This window comes from Nicotiana tabacum, chromosome 22, assembly GCF_000715075.1.
Source record: "Nicotiana tabacum cultivar K326 chromosome 22, ASM71507v2, whole genome shotgun sequence".
NCBI classification, from domain to species: Eukaryota; Viridiplantae; Streptophyta; class Magnoliopsida; order Solanales; family Solanaceae; genus Nicotiana; species Nicotiana tabacum.
The window spans coordinates 179,545,563-179,569,796 of NC_134101.1; the positions used below are offsets into that span (position 1 = coordinate 179,545,563).

Consider the following 24,234-nt stretch of genomic DNA (forward strand, 5'->3'; position numbering starts at 1 on the left):
CATTAAAATATTCTAAGGGAACAAAGCTCACTCGAAAATATCCAATTTACATCAAAAAACCCGAAATCGCTCAACCCGTCCCCCGGGCTCACGTCTCGGATTCCGATAAAAATTATATCAGTGGAATCCTCATCCTCTCACGAGTTCATACATATCAAGAATGCCAAAATCCGACCACAAATGACCCCTCAAATACCTAGATTAAGGTCTCCAATTTCCAAGCCCTAACCCCCAATTTTACTACTGATTTTCCATAGATTCCAAGCTTACAATGTAAAAATTCATCATAGAAACAAGTTTAGGATCCAAAAATCTTACCTCCACGAAATCTTCTTAAATTCCCTCTTCAATTAGCTCTCCAAAGCTTTCTTCCGAATGAAATATGGTGAAAACCCACTCAAAATCACGAAGGGTGAAATTTATATGTTCTGACCCAGCAAAACCGCATTTGCGGTCACACTATCGCACCTGCGGATCCGCACCTGTGGTCCCAGGTGCGCATCTGCGGATTCCACCGCACCTGCGATCGCAAACTCGCACCTGCGCCATCGTTTTTGTGGTCAAATACACCGCTTCTGCGATTTCAGCCTTTCCCTCTTGTGGCCGCATCTGTGACTTCTCTCCCGCTTCTGTGTCGCACCTGCGGCCCCCAAGCCGCAGGTGCTGTTATGACAGAAAACTCAGCAGCTTTGGCTGCAAATTCACAACTCCAAACTTCCCGTCAACTATATGAAATCACTCTGAGGCCCTCAGGACCTCAACCAAACATGTCAACATATCTCATAACCTAATTCAAACTTGTTCTAACCTTTAGAACACTCCAAACAACATCAAAACACCAAAATGACATCGAATTCAAACCCAAGATTCCAAATACTTCCAAATTCTGCTTTCTATCAAAAAGTCTATCAAACCACGTTCGAATGACCAAAACATTTGCACACACATCCCAAATAACACAACGGACCTACTTCAACTTCCGAAATTCCATTCCGACCCCTATAACAAAAACTCACTTATCAACCGGAAAACGTCAAAATCTCAATTTCGCCAATTCAATCTTAAACCTTCCACGGACCTCCAAAATGGATTCTGATCACGCGCCTAAGTCCCAAATCACCTAACAGATCTAACCAAATCATAAAAAATCCAATCCGAGATCATATACTAACAAGTCCAAATTTAGTCAAATTTTTCAAATTTTAAGCTTCGAACTGAGGATTGTTTTTTCCAATTTCATTCCGACTATCCTGAAAACCAAAACCGACGATTTACATAAGTTATAATACATCACACGGGCTAGTCATGCCCGAGAACTGGCGACCAAAGTGCAAAAGCTCAAAACGACCGGTCGGGTCGTTATATCCTCCCCCACTTAAACACATGTTCGTCCTCGATCGTGCCCAGAGTTGTTCCGAAAGTCATCAATTCGCTGTGTAACTTTACCATGCACATACCCGGAGGTGATCTCACATCACCCTATCTCATATAGGTCCGATAACACAATATAACTGAAATTTCATAATCCAACCTAGCACATAAACCTTAGAACCACATATCTACTTCTAAAATCATCTACAAGATCAAAACCTCACATCTATACTCTGAATAAGCCCGAACCAGCTGTAATAACCCATATGTGCAACCTCAAGTGCAATTACATGACATACCATATGACTCAAACACTCGTAGCGATAACTTCTAATCACAGCAGCTGCACACAACAACCGAATACCGATAGTAAACCTCTTATCAACTAAAGTCTCATTCCAACACTTTCATATACTGCCATTGATAAATGAAACACGTAGAAAGTCGATAAACATTCCTCAGATCAACCATTCATGAAGCCACTCCTCCTTTGGCAAGGGCTCTAGCAAATTTCTGAGCCGAACATCGATATTATCCTTCCGACATGCTGAAACCGAATCCGTTTGTATTCATTTTAGATTCCTACAATCTCATCTACTCCAACACAACTACTCTGGTGACATGACACATCAATACAAACTAAAGCCACAACTCGTGCAATCCGTACGACAATGAGCAACAATCCGGATGTACCCAAATCATGAAAAATGACTCAAATGAAAGAGTTGTACCGCAAGCTCACCAGTACCACCACAACAAATTGCTGGGAACTCGTCATACATCATAGAACTAGAACACACGAATCTATCCTATAGGATCATACCTCCACATAGCTTCGCTGCAACGCGCGACCCTATCCAAACACTGGTCCTCATAATACACCTCCAGTCACTCTGCTCAAAATCGACAACCACGCGTAATTTGATGTCTAGAACAAAAGCAAATCATCATAACCACGACGAAGCAATTGACATAACATTACACAAACCCGAAAGGAAATAGCCGATACGCCATCCGTCGAGCAATACCCAACACTCTTCTAACTTGAATTCCACTACAAACCCTAATAGAACCGCACCACATGTGCCTATATCAACAAATCATAGCACCTTGCAATGCAGAAAAATAACTCATGGATCACCTCAGAACACTAATAGCCCAATGACAACCGAATCAAGACGTCCCTCACTAATAGTAACTCAAAGTCAACAAAGTCGTCTCGATGCAGAACACACATTCATATACGTCTACCAATGAACCTCTCATCAAGGAGTTCCTGAAGCTACTCCTTCAACTCCTCTAACTCCAGCACCAAATCAATACCGAAATCAACAACCCTGTCCGGTGACATGCCCGACAACAGGAAACACATCCGGAGAAGCCCCTCATCACTAGAACTGAATCAATATTAGGAGCCTCTGCACTGACATTTATCACGAAGGCCAAATAAGAAAGATAAACCTTCCCAGCCATCTGCTGGGTATTCAAAAATTAAACCACCCTACTGGGAACATAATCTGTCGAACCTCGCCACTCAATCCGCGGCATCCCCGGCATAGCCAACGTCGCCGCCTTAGTGCAACAGCCCAGAATGACACAACACTGAGACAACCACTCTATACCCATTATCACATCCAAAATCTAACATACCAAGTAATAAAGGATCCACTCGGGTCTCCAAACCTTCGAAAGTTACCACACAAGACTGATATACACGGTCCACAACCACAACCTAACCTGTTTATGAGAACTCCCAGTCTCCAAATCCATACCGCACGCGAATCACCATATCCGATCCCAACTCTACCATCTTAATATATAACACACCTCTAATACCCAATCATTCCATGAGAGGTATTCTTAAAATTCTTCCGTTCTACTAAGCAAACTCGAATATCAACAGTCGATCCAATAAAAGAGTGTCGCAATACTACTGAAGTACCATCAACTTAATCACATTGCCTTTTTCTGAAATGTATACCCTCGTCAAGTCACACCAATTAGCAATACCATTTCCTTAATCATCTGAAGCTGCCCAAGAATTTGTGACCTTCCTTCCCAAACTAAACTGTGACCTTACACATGCAAATCTCAATCTTACACATATACTGCATATATTATACCCTCCTAGGATAGACATGAGAACTTCATATCCCTTCCGAGCCACAAAAAACTACGCACTCAACCCACCAAGAACTCTCTATTGATCTCATCTAGAAGAAAATCACTACACATCCCATGCTCTTTACACCCGTAGAAAATACGCATCTCTAAACGTGGTAAAAACCATCAAGAACTCTCCGAATTCCATTTGCACAAAACTAAACTGTCAGGACTGAATCCTTCAAACTCAACCAAGCTACGCAGGTCACTAAAACCTAAGAGAATTGCCGCGAAACACCTGTATAAACTCATTACCTCATAAGCATCCAAGGAACTAATCATATCCTTACCATACCAATTCGGCCTACTACCAAGCTATCCCACCTATCCGAGTTTCCTTCTGATTTACCTTCAACTTGATATTCCTTCTTGCTATAACACCACAGTTCCTCAACCTAGACTCACCATACGAGACCTAAGAATAAAACCACATCGTCTAAGGCTCATAAACTGCTGACTACTCTCTTAAATATTCCCAAAAGCACCACATTCGAAATACTTTACTCTAAGGAGACATCCTGTGAATCTAAATCCGTTACCTTCACCTTCCTGATGCTGATGTGTAGAATCCATAATGATATAGAAATACCACAAGTCTTGACACCCTCAAATGCCACCTCAGATTCTAGCCAAATATACAACCCGAAAAATTTCTGATTATTACATGTAAAATCTTGAACACATTAGAACCATTCTCGAGAGTCATCCACTCTACTCAAATCGCAACTAGCCTGATCAAATGAACCAAACAACCTGTGCCTCATCAGCACTCCGACACCGTAGAATGTAACCTCACCCTAATACAACCAAGCAACTTCCTGCTCTATGCACCACACATCCTTTACCAATAACCACTCAGGACATTCCGTGATTCTTATACACCTATGAAGCATAATATAACCTTTTGCCAAAATTTTCCTTTACTCGAGCCATCCTCGGTCTCAATCTCCGTAAGCCATAACTGATTCACCAGCATGCCTTAAACTGGAACCAACATAGCACAAAACCGTACAATCAACTAATCAATAGCCGACTCCCCCTACTTGGCTCGAGCCATAGATCAAAACACACATAATAACTCATAACGCATATACTCTATTGCTGCCATAATACCATAGCAAGATTAAACTCAATCCTTCATCAGCTCGTGAAACACAGACCATCTAGTACTTTAAAGCAAATCTCGCATTCGCTCTTGAAATAGTCAAGCTCACTCTCTTAGGCGACCCAAATTCAAATTGCAACACATATACTTCACTAAGGACAGAGATCTTCCAACAATCGACATAAAGGATTACGCAAACTTCAGAACAAACCGCAGGAGATAACCCACCTGCTTTGCCTCAACTAACATCTCTTTATACCCTTCCATCGTCATAGACATTACGCAGTCACTTGATCTTCCTAAGTCTGGACTCATATCACAATGTGAAATCCACTTCACTCCCCCAACTAGAAAACATGAAAAGATTCTTCACACACCCATAACTCGGGGCTATATCTCAAATAAAGATGGAAATCAAGCACCTAATAGTTCTTCTATCCTCCAGCAGACCCTTTTCGTCGCTTCCAAATCATATGAATACATCTCGTAGTCACATCATACTCATCACACAGCTATCCAGTCATCACTCCCACTAATAGGGACACTATCGGCAATACAAATCCAAAAGCACGTGCTCACACAATCGACGCCTCAGTGCTCAAGCTGGAGGCAAAAACTCGCCCTTAAGTCCTCCAGACTGTCCCAACATCAACACACAGAGATCACATCTCGCCCCTCGATCAGAGAATCACAAGCCATCGATGCATATCTGATACTGAGCGCTCATGCGCGCATACGAATGCGTGGAAAGAATTCAAAGAGTTATATTTCAAGCTGAATCAATGACGCACAATAAGAATTCAAGAATACGAAGTTTTTCCTAAAGGTTCTACAACCTCTCGAGGATAAATACAAACGTCTTTGTACCGATCCGCGAGACTCTACTAAACCTGCTCATGACTCGTGAAACTTATGTAACCTGGCCCTGATACCAACTTGTCACGACCCTAAACCCGAACCCGATCGTGATGGTGCCTCTCGTGAAGACAAGGCCAACCGACACACCCCCAATTCATTTTAAGCAGTTAAAATAATACAAATTAAGTCTTTAACATAATAATAACCCCAAAGTAAAGGTGAATAAGAAAATTTGCAGAATAGACATAGTCTAACATCGGGGTGTCACAAGTCACGAGCATCTACTAAGGTCTAAATACAACGGAAAATCTGAAAAAGTACTAAATACAGTCTAATGAGATCTAGAGGGAGGAAAGCAGTGCTGCGAACGTCGGACAACTACTTTGCTAAACTCCAATGACACTGCCTTTGAGCAACCAACACCCACTATCGGGTTCAGAAATACCTAAATCTACACACAAGGTGCCGGAAGTAATGTGAATACTCTGACTCAGTGAGTAATAATAATAAATTAAGACTGAGAAATAAGAAATCACGTAAAGGCACTTCAATAGGCTATAAAGAAGCAGTAAAAGCCAGTGAAAGCAAGGAAACAATAGATATATGTAAAGTCACTTTAGTTGAGTTTAAGCTTCTTTAGAAATGCCTTTTTAACAGTTAAGCAAGTAAATGACAGGCAGCTAGAAAAGATAAACACATAAAGAACCGCTTCTCGAGCACAATACCAACAGAATCAGCCCCTCGAGCAACACATATAACAACTCCAGCCCCTCGGGCTATATCTCATATCACAATGGATACTCGCGCTCACTAGAGGTGGGCATAAAATCCGAAAAATCAAATTTCGAATCGGACCGAATTAATTCGGTATTTCGATTTCGATTTTTTCGGTATTTTGGTCTAATTCGGTACTATATTTTCGGTATTTCGGTACAGTTCTCGGTATTAGAATCTTGAAATTTCAGTATACCGAAATACCGAATTATTAAATTTTTAAATACTTTTTAAAATAATTTCCAGCCCACTCTAGCGCCTCAGCCCACTAATTTTTAATATAATTTCCAGCCCACTCCAGTGCCCCAGCCCAAGACTTTGTCTTACTCTTTCAGTCAATTAGAGTCTAAACTCTAAACTCTAAAGAGTAAAGATTAGGGCATTAGCGAGCGACAATCACAACTCCAACTCCTCACTCACTCCTCAGTCCTCGCTCCTCAGAAAGTCAATTACATTAGATTTAGGGCGATAGTTTGTGCTAGAAGTCTAGAACTGCTAAAGATTGTCAAACACAATCAATTCAAATGTTCAATTGTACTAAGAGACTTTTTTTATTCACGCAAATGACCTTATTGTCTCGAAGTTTTTCTTTTATCCTTTTCCTTATGATAAACAATTGCTTTTTAATTAATAGGTTAAGTATTGTTTACATTGATTTCAGAGATGTTTAGAGAACGTAGTAAACGCATTAGGAAATTTAAATTTATTGATATAGAGTCACGTTTTTATTTGTTGTGTGCTTCTTGAAATTTTTTGAATTATTTAAGTTTTTGAAATTTGAAACAGAAAGTGATCACTTGAAGCAGTTGGTCAATTCAATTATCTTACTTTGTTAAACTAATTAAGTGAAATAATCACACCTGATAGGAATGCCCTCTCTGTTTTTGTTGTTTGTGTTGCACTGTGTGTTTAATTTTGCTGCTACTGTTAATGTTAATTCTGCTACTGTTAATTCTACTACTGTTAATGCTGCTACTATTGCATATATTTTCTGCCAAAAGATTACATTAAACTTGGCCATTTTCAGAGAAAAAATTTGCAGCCTGTTAATGCTGTTACTATCACATGTTAGCAGTCTGTTAAAATTTGTTAATTTGCTGCTACTTGGCCATTTGCAGCATGTTTGCTACTGAAGAAATGACTATTCGATTTAAGGTTCTGCCAATTCTTTGAATTGATATAATATGGTTATAACCGAAACCGTACCGAATCAAAATAAGAAATACCGAACCGTACTGAAATATTTTGGTACGGTATTTGGTATACACAATTGATAAACCGAATACCTAACCGATATTCTTAAATACAGAACCGAAATACCGAATGCCCGCCCCTAGCGCTCACTGGGGGTGTGCAGACTCCTGGAATGGCCACTTACGGCCCAAGAGTAATATCAAGCCATCTCGTGGCATAATCAATAGGCTCTCGGCCTCATATCAAGCCACCTCGTGGCGGACAACTCAGGCCCTCGGCCTTATAATCATAATCACTGTATCCTCACAACACAAGCCCTCGACCATACTCATTCAGAATCTCATAAGCCACTCGGGCAATAGTAAAACATGATGCTTAGCCCAATTTATCATTTAAAATATCATTTAATGCTTAAAACAGAGTAAACGCGACTCCGTTATGAAAACAGTAGAATATAGTATGACTGAGTATAAGTATAAAGCCAAAATAGCAAAACAAAAATCAGTAAAAATCCCCTAAGGGTCTAAATAGTTGGCACGAGGCCCAACTATGGCATTCAGCCCAAAACATGATGATACCAAATAGTTTTCAATCAAATACGCGGTAAAAGAGTCATTCGGGATGGACTAAGTCACAATCCCCAATGGTGCACGACTCCACGCTCGTCATCTAGCGTGTGTGTCACCTCAATATAGCACCACGTTGTGCAATCCGAAGTTTCATACCCTCAGGACAATATTTAAAAATCATTACTCACCTCGATCCGATCCAAACTCTAGCCCGCGATGCCTCTAGCCTCTCAAAACGACCTCCGAATGCTCCAAATCTAAGCAAGATCAGTACATAACCATTAAAATATGCTAAGGGAACAAAGCCCACTTGAAAATATCCAATTTACATCAAAAATCCCAAAATCGCTCAAACTTGGGCCCCGAGCCCACATTTAGATAAAATCACATCAATGGAATCCTCATCCTCTCACGAGTTCATACATATCAAGAATACCAAAATCCGACCACAAATGACCCCTCAAATCCCTATATTAAGGTTTCCAATTTTCAAGCCCTAACCCCCAATTTTGCTACTGATTTTCCATAGATTCCAAGCTTACAATATTAAAATTCATCATAGAAACAAGTTTAGGGTCCAAAAATCTTACATCCACGAAATCCTCTTGAATTTCCTCTTCAATTAGCTCTCCAAAGCTTTCTTCCGAATGAAATATGGTAAAAACCCTCTCAAAATCGCGAAGGGTGAAATTTATATGTTCTGACCCAGCAAAACCGCATCTGCGGTCACACTATCACATCTGCGGTCCCAGGTGCACATCTGCGGATTCCACCGCACCTATGATCGCAAACTCGCACCTGCATCATCGCTTCTACGGTCAAATGCATCGCTTATGCGATTTCAACCTTTCCCTCTCCTGGCCATATCTGCGACTTCTCTCCCACTTCTACGGACTCGCACCTGCGGTCTCCAAGCCGCAGGTGCGGTTATGACGGAAAATGCAACAACTTTGGCTGCAAATTCACAACTCCAAACTTCCCATCAACCATCCGAAATCACTACGAGGCCCTCAGGACCTCAATCAAACATGCCAACATATCCCATAACCTTAGTCAAACTTGTTCCAACCTTCGGAACGCTCCAAACAATGTCAAAACACCAAAATCACATCGAATTCAACCTAAGATTCCAAATACTTCCATATTCCGCTTTCGATCAAAAAGTCTATCAAACCACGTCCGAATGACCTGAAAGTTTTCACACACATCCCAAATGACACAACGGACCTACTCCAACTTCCGAAATTCCATTCCGACCTCTATAACAAAATCTCACCTATCGACCGGGAAACGCCAAAATCTCAATTTCACCAATTCAAGCCTAACCCTTCCACGGACCTCCAAAATGCATTCTGATCACGCTCCTAAGTCCCAAATCACCTAATGGAGCTAACCAAATCATAAAAATTCCAATCCGAGATCATATACTAACAAGTCCAAACTTGGTCAAATCTTTCAAATTTTAAGCTTCGAACTGAGGACTGTTTCTTCCAATTTCATTTCGATTGTCCTGAAAACTAAAACCGGCGATTTTCATAAGTCATAATACATCACACGGGACTAGTTATGCCTGAGAACTGGCGACCAAAGTGCAAAAGCTCAAAACGGCCGATCGGGTCGTTACAATAGGATATGCTATTAATTGAATTGATACGATATGCTTAATTCAGTTCATTCCCCTTTATTTTAAATACTGACTGATATATTCTTAATGAAACCAATATTTTCAATATACATTTCGATAAGATTAATATGATATATCAGCTGAACTATTATCTTAAACTACATTCAAATTGTGCATTAAAATGAGTGTAATTTTTGGTGAACTACATTAAAGTCATGTTATGGTTCTGTTATACAAGAAGAACGAGGATAGTCCATTTTTGGGACTCAATTGGGAAGGAGAAAATGGCACAAGGTGCTGTTGAGAATCATGCAAATTAAGATGAAAGGTTTGAAAAGGTTATAAATTTATCCGCTTATTTTAATATTAATATTAAATCAAGTGATACATAACATATGTTTGTAAACAATTTTTTTGTTATTTAAAATAATTAATTAATAATACTATTCTTATCTCATTAAATTAATGAATTAATATAAATTTCACATGAGAGCAAATATTTACTGATTGGCCGATTGAAATTGAAAAGAGTACGAAGACTTCGAAAAAAATAAAGGACTTCAGCAACTCAGATTCAAACAAGCAGGCAAGTGAGTCCGGAACCTAAATATTGTTTTTTTGGACTCAAATTACGTTAATAGGCGTTTAAAAAAAATACATTTCTATATATAGCGTGCAAATACAAGACGCTATACATTAACGATAACGTCTGCCGTTAAGATATAGCGTCTTATAATTGCACGCTATACATATTGACGATTTGACTGACATACATAGCGTCTTGTTATTGTACGCTATATATAACGTTTTCTTTTCATACGTTATACCCCAATTTAAATACTGCCCTTCGTCTTCTTTCCCGAACAACCTTTCCCCCATTTTTTAAAAATCCCACTGTTTCTGGTCCCCCCACTGCCCGTTCTTTTAAAAAAAATTGTGAGCCCCTCCCGTCACACAAAAGGTTAAGAACGTAGGTCCCACATCGTAGTAGAGCATTGTATTAATGTGGTTTAACTCCTTCGTCTTCAAATTTTCACACAAAACACTCACTATATCGAGGTATTTCGTTTTATTTTATGTCCAAACTTATATAATAATGTATATCACTGCCTATTGAATGTGTTTCCATGCGTTTTGTATTTTATTTGCGAAACTAGTATGTTATATCTAACTGGACTTAGATATTAGTGTTCTAAAAAAAATGTAAAATTGAGATTTAATTTTTTATGTTTATATCCGAATTTAGATATTAGTGTTTCCATGTCGTTGTGTGTTTTATTTGCGAAACTAGTATGTTATATGTATTTTTGTTAATGTTATGTGATTAAAATGTATTTGTTATTTATATTTAGTTTATTTATTAGCGTAGTAAAATATAAAAACTTCTAACATAGTAAACTGTATAGTATTTTAGCGTAGAATCCTTGTAGTTTAAGTATTTCTTATAATGATAGATTGTTATATATACTTTGTACAATTAAATAATCAAAATTATAGAACAAACACACACAAAATTATCAAAAATTAAATTTGACACACATAAATATTCGTGATAGCTTGGTGCTACTGGACCTCAAATATCGAGTCTGGAACTCAATTGTTATATATACTTTGTACAATTAAATAATCAACATACAATTAATGTTGTTTAATTTACAGTTAACGACATGGATGCGCCTATACATCACGACCCTTACTCTCGTGAGCTATTAGTGCTTCAGGGCGATCATAGGTCCGCCCATATATGGGAGGGAGAGTTACTGTCCCAGACTCTCCGCGCTAGGAGAGTAGACGACCTGTGGGATTTTCTGAGTCACAAAGATCTCCACGAGCGTGTAGTCCACCGCCTCCAGGATACGGGATTCTATAGGATTATTGAGATCAGGCGGATACAGGTTGATTGGGCTTTGATTACGGCGTTGATTCAGCGATGGCGACCGGAGACGCACACTTTTCACTTGCCCATTAGCGAGGCTACCATCACGCTGCAGGATGTTGAGGTTTTATATGGCCTGCCTGTTGATGGCATGCCCGTTTCACTGCCTATTGCTATGAGATATATGTCGCGTGATGCTTATTTGGATATGCTGCAACAACTCACGAGTTTCAGGTCACAGGATGAAACTGCATCGTCGGGTGCTAGTCGGTTGACTTTGACCCCTATTAGACAGCACCTGGAGCTACTCCACCCCGATATCACTGACGATATAGAGGAGGTACATATCACCCAGTATATAAGGTTGTTGTTGCTTCTTCTATTTGGAGGGGTCTTGTTCCCGAACACTTCGGGGAACCTAGTCAGCCTTATATTTTTCCATCATCTTCAGCTGCTAGATGAGTTACCCTATTACAGCTAGGGTGTTGCTGTTCTCGGCTACATGTATAGGCAGATGTGTCGGGCGAACATGAGCACTCAGAGAGATGTTTGTGGTTTTATGTCGCTTCTACAGGTGACAACATATTCGAATAAAGTGTTCATCAGTTCCAACTCTACCTAGTTAGACTTTATCTTAAATATTACGTCAACTTTGTATGTTAGGTTTGGGCCTGGGAGCAGTTCTGGCAGTTTCAGCCACCGCGACCACAATTACCTCCTACTGTAGCACCTCCGTTTCTCCCTTTAGCCAGGAGGTGGGTTCTCCGTCGTACACTTTCACGAGAGTATGATGCTCATCATAATCTCCCCCTCTGTAGGGATGTGTAGGATCTGCTGGAGGGTGCACAGGTAAATATGTATCCAAACTTACCTGGTGTAGATTAACTTAGTGTTGCGCATACTCACGTTTCATGTTCTTATTTGATAGCTCATCTAGACGCCATACAACGACGATTTGATAGCTTCCCTGCCACCTTATTGCTCGGCCGGCCGATTGATTTGGAGCACTTCTGCCCCACTCATATGCCTCGATATTGTGGAGCATCATGCCTCGGAGCAGGTACTTCGATAGTTTGGCCGCCCGCAGTATATACCGAGGGGGCCTATATGGGAGCCTACACATTATCGGAGGGATGATCGTTGTAGGGCAGACCATGCATTTATGGCATGGTTAGCGGTGTAGATCCATATTTGGAACCATCGAGATCAGATGATTCCGCCCCCACCTACACATATCGAAGAGGTTGATCTTCAAAGGTATATGTCCTGGTACCGGCACTTCACCCGAATTTTTATCGGGAACCTTATTCATCAGGCTGGCGGTCGGTACGTTCCATACGCCGAGCGATACGAGGCCCTGGTATGTTTTCTATTATTATTCATTATATAACTATATTTTAGTGTAATATACGTAGTTTATATTTCATACGTTGTGCAGGCTATTGGACTACATACAGTCTATCAGATGGGACTGCATATGCAGGATTATGTCGATGATCCTGCAGGCGCCTTGCAGGATTATAGTCGTCGATTTGTAGAGTTGGCTGCCCGAACACTGCAGCGAGCCCGGGAGGATCAGCGTTTGGCACACATGCCTGATTATGTGGAGCCAGAGCAGTATGAGCGAGCCCCTGGTGTGACACCAGGTGGTGGTGCCCGACGAGGTGGAGGTGCCCGAAGAGGTGGTGGTGCTTGACGAGGCGGGGGTGCCGGACGACGTGGCGGTGGGGGGAGAGGAGGTGGTCCCCAGCAAGGGGGTGTTGAGGCCCCTGCTGATTATGTTGCTGCAGATCTGCCGGGTGGCCTACATGAGACGGACATGCTATCATACAGCCTTGGTATGGATCTCACTCTAGGGACTTCGCAAGTGACCCCGTCAGGTCAATTATTGATCATGGGCACGCACCTTTCTGGAGTGGATTGGGATACATACTTTCCAAGGCCATCTACTGTTGCTGAGGAGCGGCCGACCTGAGATTTACAGAGTGGGCGCTGGCTGAGTTATGGTTCATCATCACGTTCGCAGGTATGGTGTTCATAGTATTGAATTAGAATTTGTCTTTATTTTCCACAACTTTGTTAATTTCCTTTTAAAGGTTGAACGCGATGCTGACATGGTTACGACAGATGATAACATTCAGGAGCCCGATGAGATAGGGGTACGACAATTGAAATTGTTGTGACTTATTATATACTTTGCTATTTTGAGCTTTTTATTCTTATGTAGGTTTCTACTGGCCTAACGACTCCTTCTACTGATCTTGTCAGCACCACTGATGATCATGCAACGGTGCATCCGGCTATAAGGAGGCGACTTGATGATGACAATCCTGATAGCGTACCCGGGCGGGATGCGATGCGCCTCAGGCCAGCGGCTGTGTTGAAGCACACTGGATGCGGGACGCATTGATTTTATTCTTTTTTTTATTATATGTAAATAATATTTTTGTATATACATTAACAACAACTTTTATATAATATGTGCATTACCTTTTTATTTCTCCGTTAATTAGCTAGTTTCGTACTACAACACAAACACAAGTCGTAAAGAAGTAAAATTCCATTACAATGACTGAAAATAAAGTTCATTACAACTACTTTAGCTTAATACTACAACACGAACACAAATATAGCAACTTAACATAAGAAAATGCTTCAGTACAACTAATAAAAATGCACGACAATACACATAAAGATAAATTGATACACTAAACACATACATTTAGTCATTGTCGCCCATTATTCTCTGGTTCAACCACTTAAATTGTTCTAACAACTTATTTTCTTCTTCTTCTACCTCTTTAAGTTTCGCTTTCAACTCCACAACCTCTTTTTTAAGTTGTTTTTCACGTTCCCACTGTTTTAAACACAAATCATTAAGATCGTTCAACAATCCTTTGTAGTATTCCTGATGACAAGGTTCATCAATCCATACCTCAAAATCGCAAATAGGTTCGCCGGGAACCTTATAAAACTTGTTCAAACATTCCCAGAAGCGGCGTTCAACTGCACCATTATCCAACAACTTTGCATCTGGCATTTTTTTTCGCACTTGCACCTTGGGATATAAATAGGCTGAGACATTTTTCTGTTAAAAGAACTTGCAAGGAAGATTTGCTATAAGTTATTTTTTAGCGAAGAAAATATGTAGAATGAGCTCGTCATTTATAGGCAAGACAACACACATAACGTAGTATTTAACCGCGCTATTTATAGACATAACGTAATATTTAACCATGCTATGCCTTGCGTGTTAAATGTTCTGACGGGTACGAAACAACTTTATGTCAGATCGACAAGACAAAACACATATATAATATAGTATTTAACCTCTCTATATATAGACATAGCATAGTATTTACCTGCGCTATGCTTTGCGTGTTAAATGTTCTAATGGGTACGAAACAACTTTATGTCAGTTGGGAAGCTTTTTCAGATCGGCAAGACAATACACAATCATAAATTAATCAGATTTATGAAAGTTCAATGTTGTTTCTAGTTCTTCTGAATATATAATTTTTTTTATTATCATTAAAAAACTGAAATTGAGAAATTCAACTCATAATTAACAAACATAATTTTATTTTATAAATCTTGCAACATAAACAAAACAACTAAATATTACAACACAAACTCATTGATAGTTAGGCACAATAGAAGAACACCCACCCTGAGCTTGATTACTATTGCCACCCAAAAGATATTTTCGACGGTCGTGTCCTGTTTGCGAGCATATACCACATCTGCGCGCATAAACGGTATCACTAACATCCATTTGGTTTCGTATACGCATTCTCTTCTTCACCTGTATTCGGCATAAATAGGACTTGTTACACACCATTTTAAATGGTTCAGGCGGTCAATAATGCTCAGCACCCACTGGCTGCAACTGCCCACTATATGTGTTTAGGTACTTCGCAGCACTATATTGTTGATCAACATAGTTGGTTATACCTAAACCAACTTGTTGAAAGTACTTGATGGCATGTGAGCAAGGCATGTGGTAGATGGACCATTTCCCACAAGAGCATAACCTTGTAGATTCATTTACAGTATGTACATTATTACCCCGATTTTGATGGATAGCGGTGCGAACTTCAAAAACATTTCTTTCGTTATCATACTGCAAAAATGAATGCCAATGCTCTCGCCGTCTGTATTTCTCAAATTTCTGCAGCGGCACTGGCATAAATTCAACACCCATTTCCATCAATGACGTTGTAGCTGCAGACCTTTCAACAAACCTCTCCGCTATCTGCTTGAACGACATCCACACCATGGCTGTGACAGGCAATCCTCTTGCCGACTTCAATAACCCGTTGAAAAATTCTGACACATTTATAGTCAGAGTTCCCCATCGTCTGCCACCATCCGCATGCAAAGTCCACTTTTCAGGGTCATGTCGCATTAACCAACGATAGACTGCCTCGTCTTCTTGCCTGATATATTCCATGTGCCTCCGAAATTTATGCTGTTGGTGGTCTGTTGCTGCCATCCACATCAAATCATGCAGATCCTTGTTGGGATGTGCCTTCTGGAAATTAGCTTTAAGGTGCCTAACATAGTAACAATGGTAAACATAAGGTTCTTGCCATGCAGGCAAGTTTTTCACAGAACTTAAGATACCACTGTGCCAATCAGATATTAGACAAATACCGAAACGCTATTGGACAACATGCTCTTTCAAGTGGTTCAAAAACAACATCCATGTCTCTTGGCTTTCATTGGCACAAATAACAAAAGCTAGAGGAAATATATGTCTATTAGCATCTACTGCCACGGCTATCAACAACTTGATATCGTACTTTCCATAGACATGAATGCCGTCTATGGATATTACAGGCCGACAATGCGAAAACCCATCAATTGCTGGTTTAAACGCCCAGAACACGTAATTGAATGTATATTTTGGTTTACCTAGAATCCGCTCAAGCTTCCATTCAACAACCATCCCGGGATTAAACTCCTGCAGTGTAGCCATGTACCTAGGCAGATCTGCAAATGACTTATCCCAGTTACCATAGACTATTTCAAATGCTCGTTTGCGCCTGAGATATGCCTTTCTTTTAGTAATAGTATGGCCATGTTCCTGGTGGACTGCTGTAATGCACTCTTTGATTTTATACCTTATGGACGCTTTGATGTGGGGAATAAGAACAAGAGAAATCAAGTCAATATCCAAGTTGAAGTGATTCCCATTGAATGTGTCCATTTTGCATGTGTGGGTGGGAATATATTTACCCATTTTCCATAGACCTGTCTTCTTCTTGCTCGCACGCAACATCCAATGATATGGCCAAAACCACATGTGACAAACAACCTTGTATACAACCGGACTTGAATCCCATACGTCATATCACGACACTCTTTTACATTATGCATTTTACAAGCCCTGCTTAGGCGCGCTTTATCAGGAAAAAGCATGCCCTTTGCCAGCACCGTTGGTCTACACTCATCCTACATTGCTGTCCGAATTTCATCAAAATCCCTTGTGAGAGCTTCCACATCCGGCATGCTTGGCAAGTTATCAAGGTAAGGAATTTCCCTTGAATGAAACGGGACTTGGGACTCGTACACTCTTCGCCTAGGGGGGTGGAGCATACTCTCTCGTCAAATCAGGTCCTTCCTTCTCATCCTCCTCGTCACCATCCTCACGAAGAAAGGATGTCTCATCTCCAGATTTATCAGCATTGTTGTCGTAATCACTATTCTCTTCCTCACTATGTGCATATGCCAGATCCCGATTTAATACGTCATCTTCGGGCAATTGAGTGAGTACATTTGGTTCAACTTGCTCGTTTTCACTGCACAATCAACAAAATAATAAGATGTTGAATTTAATAAATACTTTCCATATAGCCGTATCACTTCACTTACAAGTCGTAATGTGATGAAATTCCATGATGGACATTTTTATTTAGGTGATGGCTCCCGGATGGACCACCATGATCCAACACACCAAAACTATGCTTGAGTTCATAATTTGTAAAATTCATATTCGGTTTGTACCCCATGTTAAGTATATGAGCGTTAATACAAATTCAATATAACAAAAATTTACATCGTAACACAAAGGAAAATTGAAGTTTACCACTCGTCTTGTGAATTATGTAAAGCAGGCGGGGATAAGTTTAAATCAATGAAAACTCTTTCATCCGGAACCTGTCCGGCAAAAACTCCTCCAGAATAGCCACCCGATGATTGAGGGTTATTCGGAACCTGTCCGACAACCTCATTGTTTGGAACGTCTTCGACCTTTACGTACATATCCAACATATTTATTATAAGATATTCCCGGTATTCATTCGGAGTCCTTAGAAAATCCCTCAAAGTATCATCATCGTAGATGTTTAACTTCGAATATGGAAATTTTTTTGTCATATAGCGTTCTTTAAATATACACTATACACATTTAAATTATTGTGTTTGCCAGTTCACTTATTGGTGAGTCCATATACAGGATATAGTGTTTTTTTTGCGCTATATGTATAACGCACAATTACAAGACGCTATACCTTAACGACAGACATTATCGTTAATGTATAGCTTCTTGTATTTGCACGCTATATAAAAAATATATTTTTTTTTAAACACCTATTAACGTAATTTGAATCCAAAAAAATAATATTTAGGTTTCGAACTCCAGGCAAGTCCACAAGTACTTACGCCTACTAGAAAGCGTTAAATATGGTATGAGTTCACACGAATAGAATGCCACAAGTCCCAAAACCATAAGACGCGTGTCACCTGTTTCTCGTTTTCACACACACCTTTTGTGTGAAAGGTGTGTGTCATCTCATAGCACACAAAAAAAAAAAGAAAAAAAAATATCAAAAATCAAAAGGGTAAAAAAAAAAAAAAAAGAACACAGCACATAAGTTGTGAGCAATCAAAATTTTCACTCTCCATATCCCTCCACTTTTCTCTCGCCAAAAAAAATCTTTCCTTTTCAGAAAACCCTAGACAGCGTTTTTCTTCCATGGTTCCTCTCTCTACGCCTACTTCATGAGCCATTGGTGGTCAAAATTATCGGACATTTTTTCAAATTGAGGTTCGCTTTTCCTACCGATCTTTTCAATTCTTCGAATTTATTGATTATTGATTATTGATTTCTTATGTTTTTTTTCTCTTCGTTTATCGCTTAATCCATCTGTTGCTCGGTGTTTTGATCCGTTGATTTGGCTAAAGACGTTGTCTTTTTCGTTCCGTCTCTATTTTCAATTTTTCCCTTGCTTTGTGGTCGTTTTACTGGAATGTTTTATTTGAAGTAGAAACTTGTACTGGATTAGCAGTTTCGACAGTTGTCTGCTATTTTTCGGATACTCGCACCAATTTTTTGGTGTTTTTTGTTTGAAATATTATTATATGCTTAATGTTAAAGTTAGCGGTTTGGAAAAAAAAATCATCACTTTCAAGTTTTCTCTCTTGGTTTGGATCTACAGGGTTAGAAGGATATTTTTACTATGGAACTCTTGCAGTTCTGCTTCTGTTTGAGACTGTATGTGATGTTAATATTGATTTCAAAATCAAATTCAGCGAGATGTATGTCTGGTTAAACAATATTTACATAATCAGGCCATTTAAGAGGTGTGCTTATGCTTTCGTGAGCTGAGGGTCTATTGGAAACGGCCTCTCTGTCCTCACAAGGTAGGGATAAGGTCTGCTTATACACTACCCTTCCTAGACCCCACGGTGTGGGATAATAATGGGTATGTTGTTGTGAGGTCATTTAAGAGGTAATAGTAGGTAATTATATATAATAAGCATTGATTAGTAACCTAAATTAAATGATAAGTAACCTGTTATAATAGGTGAAATCCACATATGGTGTAAAAATTCTTAACATTGCCAGTGTATATAACTTAAGTCCTTTTGAACTTCGAACCTGATATGAGTAAGCCGGATGACTTTTTTTAGTCTCAAAGCAAAGCTGTTTGATTCATTTGTAATAATGTTGAGTGCTCAAGCATGGTTTGTGAAGGTTCCTAGTGTTACAATCACTCGGCGAAGTTTGGTTGTCTCTTTGTTTTCTTTTTCCGTGTAAAGATATAAAGGATGGCACATCAGGAAGAAATTTGTGCTGTTTGCTTAAGTACTAATTGCATTCATCTTTTACTTCTTGGTTATGTCCATCTTGCTTTGTTTTTTATTTTTACAAATTTATCAAGAGCTTACACTAAAGTGCATTTTGATACTTTAAATGCATGAAGTAGTGTTTCTAATTTTCCTTATGCATTGGCGTTTGGGATGACAGGTTGCTGAAATTACACCTTTACATTGGTTGATGTTTATTTACGTACTTCCTGTTCTAATTGCATAATTTTGTTCCACATCTTCTTAGGAGATATAAGTTCGAAGCTGCCGTTGGGAAGCACAACTAATCATAGAATGAGCACCCAAGACAGAAGGGCACATCCGATTAGGTATACAAGGAACCACTCAAGAAGGAAGGCGGTACTAGATGTGGATCTAAATGCCACACCCCCATCTGATAATAGGGACCAGGAAGGAACTTCAAGTCGTGCTGTTCCTGGGGATGTGCCACCTGCACCAAGGGGTGCGCCTTTGACACCTGCCCCAATTGATGTTGAGGCACTTGATGATGATGTGATAATATCTTCTCCAAGGGCATTTGCCGAAGTATGCCTATCCAACTTTAATGCTTTCCCTTTGTAAATTTTTAGGTGGTGCATTATCTTGTGATAGCACTACTGGTGTTTCACCTTGTGACTAATTGTGTTAAAAATTTTCCTGCTTTTCTCTAGGCAAAAAACAACTCCATAAGGACTCGTGGACAAGTTATTGTGGTTGATGAGGATTCTGGTAACTTATTCTTCTTTTAGGATCGCTTACAGCTGTAGATTGTGTGTGCACATTTTCTGTCTTAGAACATTATCTCACTTGCTCTAGATATTAAAAATTCTATTAAAAATAGCTCAGAATTACCTCTTGTTGTCCCCTGTACTGGTGTATCAGGATTTGACCTCCTTTTTTTACATTTAACAATTCTTTTTTATCTCATGCTGTCACTGATGGGCTGATTTTCACCTATTAGATATGCAGGCACTGTAGAACCGCTTATTTCCTTGAAGATATTAAATGCAGGATCTATATGTCTTCATTACAAGAGTCTAAGTTCTGATAGAATGGAGAATTAAGTGGATTTTTTTTGTCAACATTAAATGCTTGAGTAGATTTTTTTGTCGACATTAAATGCTAAGTAGGAAAATGAATGACCTAAAAACTAACATCAACGTGAATCTTGATGACACATAGTGGATCTTTGCCAGTATTTACATGATATTCTGATGTACTCTTTGTGATCTTTTTGCCTACGGGGACAAGGGGAGGCGATGTAACTATGTCAGTACCATGTGGACAATTTGAGGCATGTGATATGATTCTCGAAATCAGCATTGAGGTGGTTGGGTTAATGCCATATTGAGCACGTTTTTCTCCTTGGAGAGCTTGTTTATGACTTTGGCTATTTCATTTGCGTCCCTTGAGATTGGTCTTATTGGCTCATAATTATTGCAGAGGATCGTTTGCCTAAGGCTAACAAGCGCAGAAAAGCCTCATCTAATGATCCAACATTAATTGGTGACATTTACATAAACCTAGAAGCAAATAGTAGCTTAAAGGTAATTACAGAAGTTCTTTTATGCTATATTGTTATAACATGAGTGTTCTTGTTTCTCAATTATTGGGAAAAAATAAAATAAGATTGTTCTCATTTAAGTGTTTCCTTTTTTCAATTATATTCATAAAGTTCAAAATTTCAAAAGGATCTATTGGGACTAGTGCTCAAAACGTAATTCTGATTTTTATTTTGTGACAAAGAATGTTTGGTTTGATCTCGTAGTTGTTTCTTTTGACTTGTATTGTTTACCTTTCTTTGTGGAGCCTTACTTGTTGTCATTAGCTTAGGCGTCTGTAGCTTGGAAAAGGAAAGGGAAACATTTGTTATTGTCTAGAAGCTTCAACTCTAGTCCCTAGAATGTAAATTTTGCACAACTTTATGGCCTTGTTAGCTTATTGCATTGTTTCTTAGTTGCTTATTTCATGTGTACGCTGTTGGCCTTTTAAAGGTGTTCATTTTATAGCAGCTTGGTCCTTGATTGCAATCTCAATCCATCATTAGAAATGTCTTATCCCAAGTTTTGGTTCTATTGGAATCAGTTTTTTCTCCACATCTCATTGTTAACCTAATTATTGGTGTCATCTTCAGAGAGTTCCATTTATTCATGATTTGTGTTATTCTTTGTCACTGATGCCAGACAGTCACTGCACAGAGTGTTGTACCACCAAAGCCAAAAGAACCCACATTTAGCTGTCCTGTATGCATGGGTCCACTAGTTGAGGAGATGTCAACGAAATGTGGTCATATCTTCTGCAAGGGTTGCATCAAGGCTTCTATAGCTGCTCAGGGTAAATGTCCTACTTGTAGGAGGAAAATTACCATGAAAGACACCATAAGGGTGTATCTTCCTACCACAAGTTAAGATAAAGGTTGGTTTCCCTATCCGAACAAACTAGGGGGAAATGTCCCCTTCTTTCTGTGGTCATTTGATGCATAATAAGCATGTTGGTGTGTGCGAGAATATTTCCCTAAAAACTTGGAAATATTATTGGAACAATTTCATCCTAGTCAATTTTAGTTATAAAAAAACAGCGATTCATAATTGCTAGCAAGTATTTTACAGGGTTTACACTTTTGTTGTATGTTGCAGGGGTCGGCCAGCATTTTATTTGGCCTATGAAGTGTGCTTGTAGAGGCAGCTTATTGTTAAAACTACCTGGGTTGAGGAAATATTGGAGATTTCGGGAGGAGGGTTGTGGGGATTATGATTTTAGTTCTTTGTTAAGACTGAAGACTTAGACCATAGCTAATACCGTGCTTCTTTCTTCGCTTTCAAAAGACAGTGTAGCTAGTGGAAAAGTTAAAGTTCATGAACTTGTGTTTATGGCATTCTGGTTCTTGTTTGATCAGACATATTTCCTGTCCCAACCTCGTATTTTCCTTATGGTTCAATTGTGATGAAGAAAAGAAACGGAAAAGGGCTAGATGTGTCCCTGTGCTATTGAAAATTAGTTATTAGTAGCCTCTGTTATACTATCCTTCACTATCTACCTTTGCCGTTACCCATTATAACATTTCTACCCCCACATCTAACGGACTCGTGCCCTACTTACACGTGGCAGCTTTTAAGTGTCCAGACCCATTTTTCCTTTTCAACATAGTATCCATACCCGTAACTCCCAACAATAGCATTTAGGTTACCTTTTGGCAATTTATAACTTTCCTTAAATCCATCTCTTTTCTTTCTTTGCATTAGTTCTTTCTTTTTACAAATTTCTCTCTTTAAAAACTAATGTTTTTCACAGGTCTAAGCAACATAAAAGACTGGATATTACTTAATACGTATTAATGCTAAGCTAATCTAGTCAAGAGTAAACAAAGATAACAATTGCTGTATTTTCAGCTTACAAATATCGACCAAATCTAGTCCAAAATTGTCCCAAATAACCTCCCAATCTAGTTCAATCCCAAGACCTTCAAGGTTCAACAATAGCATTTCTGTTTTCTTAATTTTTGTGAATCAAGATCTCGAAATTCTGGATTCTTCTTCTTCAATCAAAGTTTCAATAGTGTACTAACAATTGAATTGAAGCTGGATATAAATAATACTAATTACAATAGAAAGCACCAATTTGAGGAAACATCAACGAAATTAAGATACTCGGTTCGTCTTCTTCGAGTTCAAACTTTAAACCCACTTCTAAAGTTTAAAGGTTGTTCATCAATGGTGGATCTTAAAAATTTCGCACAAACTCAAACTACCAGCATCACAAAGAACTTGAAAGTTATTCAAGTGTTCGAATACCAAATCGTCCTAACAATGAGCTACGATTTGAGTTTAAATTTTCAGCTCCTGATTTAAAACACACAAACTCAAACTTGAAATTCCTACTACAGATCTCAAACCCAAATAGCGAAGTTAAAGAATTTTCTGATTTTTGTTTTTGAATCCAGCAGCCTCAAATGGGCTGAAACAGTCCCTCCATATAAACGAAGGAGAAGAACCATATCTATGGGTTAAAATCGTTTTCTTGGGGTGGGTTTGGATATTGGGTCAGGGCTGAACGACTAGGGTAAAAGGGTATATGGTTATATTGTAAGATCGTGCCACGTGTCTTAAAATAAGAGTCCGTTAGATGTGGGGGCAGAAATGTTAAAATGGGTAACGGCAGGGGTAGATAGTGAAGGATAGTATAACGGAGGATACTAATAACTAATTTTCGATAGTACATGGACACATCTAGCCCTTTTCCGGAAAAGAAAACAAAAAAAAAAGATATCCTGTAGAACACTTGGTATTTGAGGGAAAATTTGTGCATTCTTGATATATTGAGGTTTTATTCTATCTTTTCAATTAGGGTGTTGAAATTTCATGCATTTTGGCGGTTGATGTCTGATTTTGATTTGGTCATATAAATAAAGTGTCAATGCGGTCTAGAAATGATTGGTCACACGGAAGAGGCACTATAAAAATCTAGCCTTACCTCTTTTATTTTTTTTTCCTTTTCAAATTTGAGTTTTTTTCTGTTACCACCCACCCTATTGCCCCCCCCCCCCGCCCAAAAAAAAAATATTTTTTCACTTTTTTTTATTTTAAGTTTTTGTTTTTTCGTTTTCCTG

General features: G+C 39.1%; 1 protein-coding gene across 1 annotated transcript; it reads left to right on the plus strand.

Annotated features, from left to right (window-relative positions):
• The first annotated feature begins 18,322 nt into the window (after positions 1–18,322).
• On the plus strand, positions 18,323–22,527 carry LOC107791331 (uncharacterized). The gene is made up of 6 exons (XM_016613370.2): positions 18,323–18,585; positions 19,876–20,174; positions 20,300–20,357; positions 21,072–21,175; positions 21,812–22,043; positions 22,265–22,527. The coding sequence occupies exons 2-5, from the start codon at positions 19,923–19,925 to the stop codon at positions 22,034–22,036; spliced, it is 639 nt and encodes a 212-aa protein (XP_016468856.1). The 5' UTR covers positions 18,323–18,585; positions 19,876–19,922; the 3' UTR covers positions 22,037–22,043; positions 22,265–22,527.
• Positions 22,528–24,234: the final 1,707 nt, after the last annotated feature.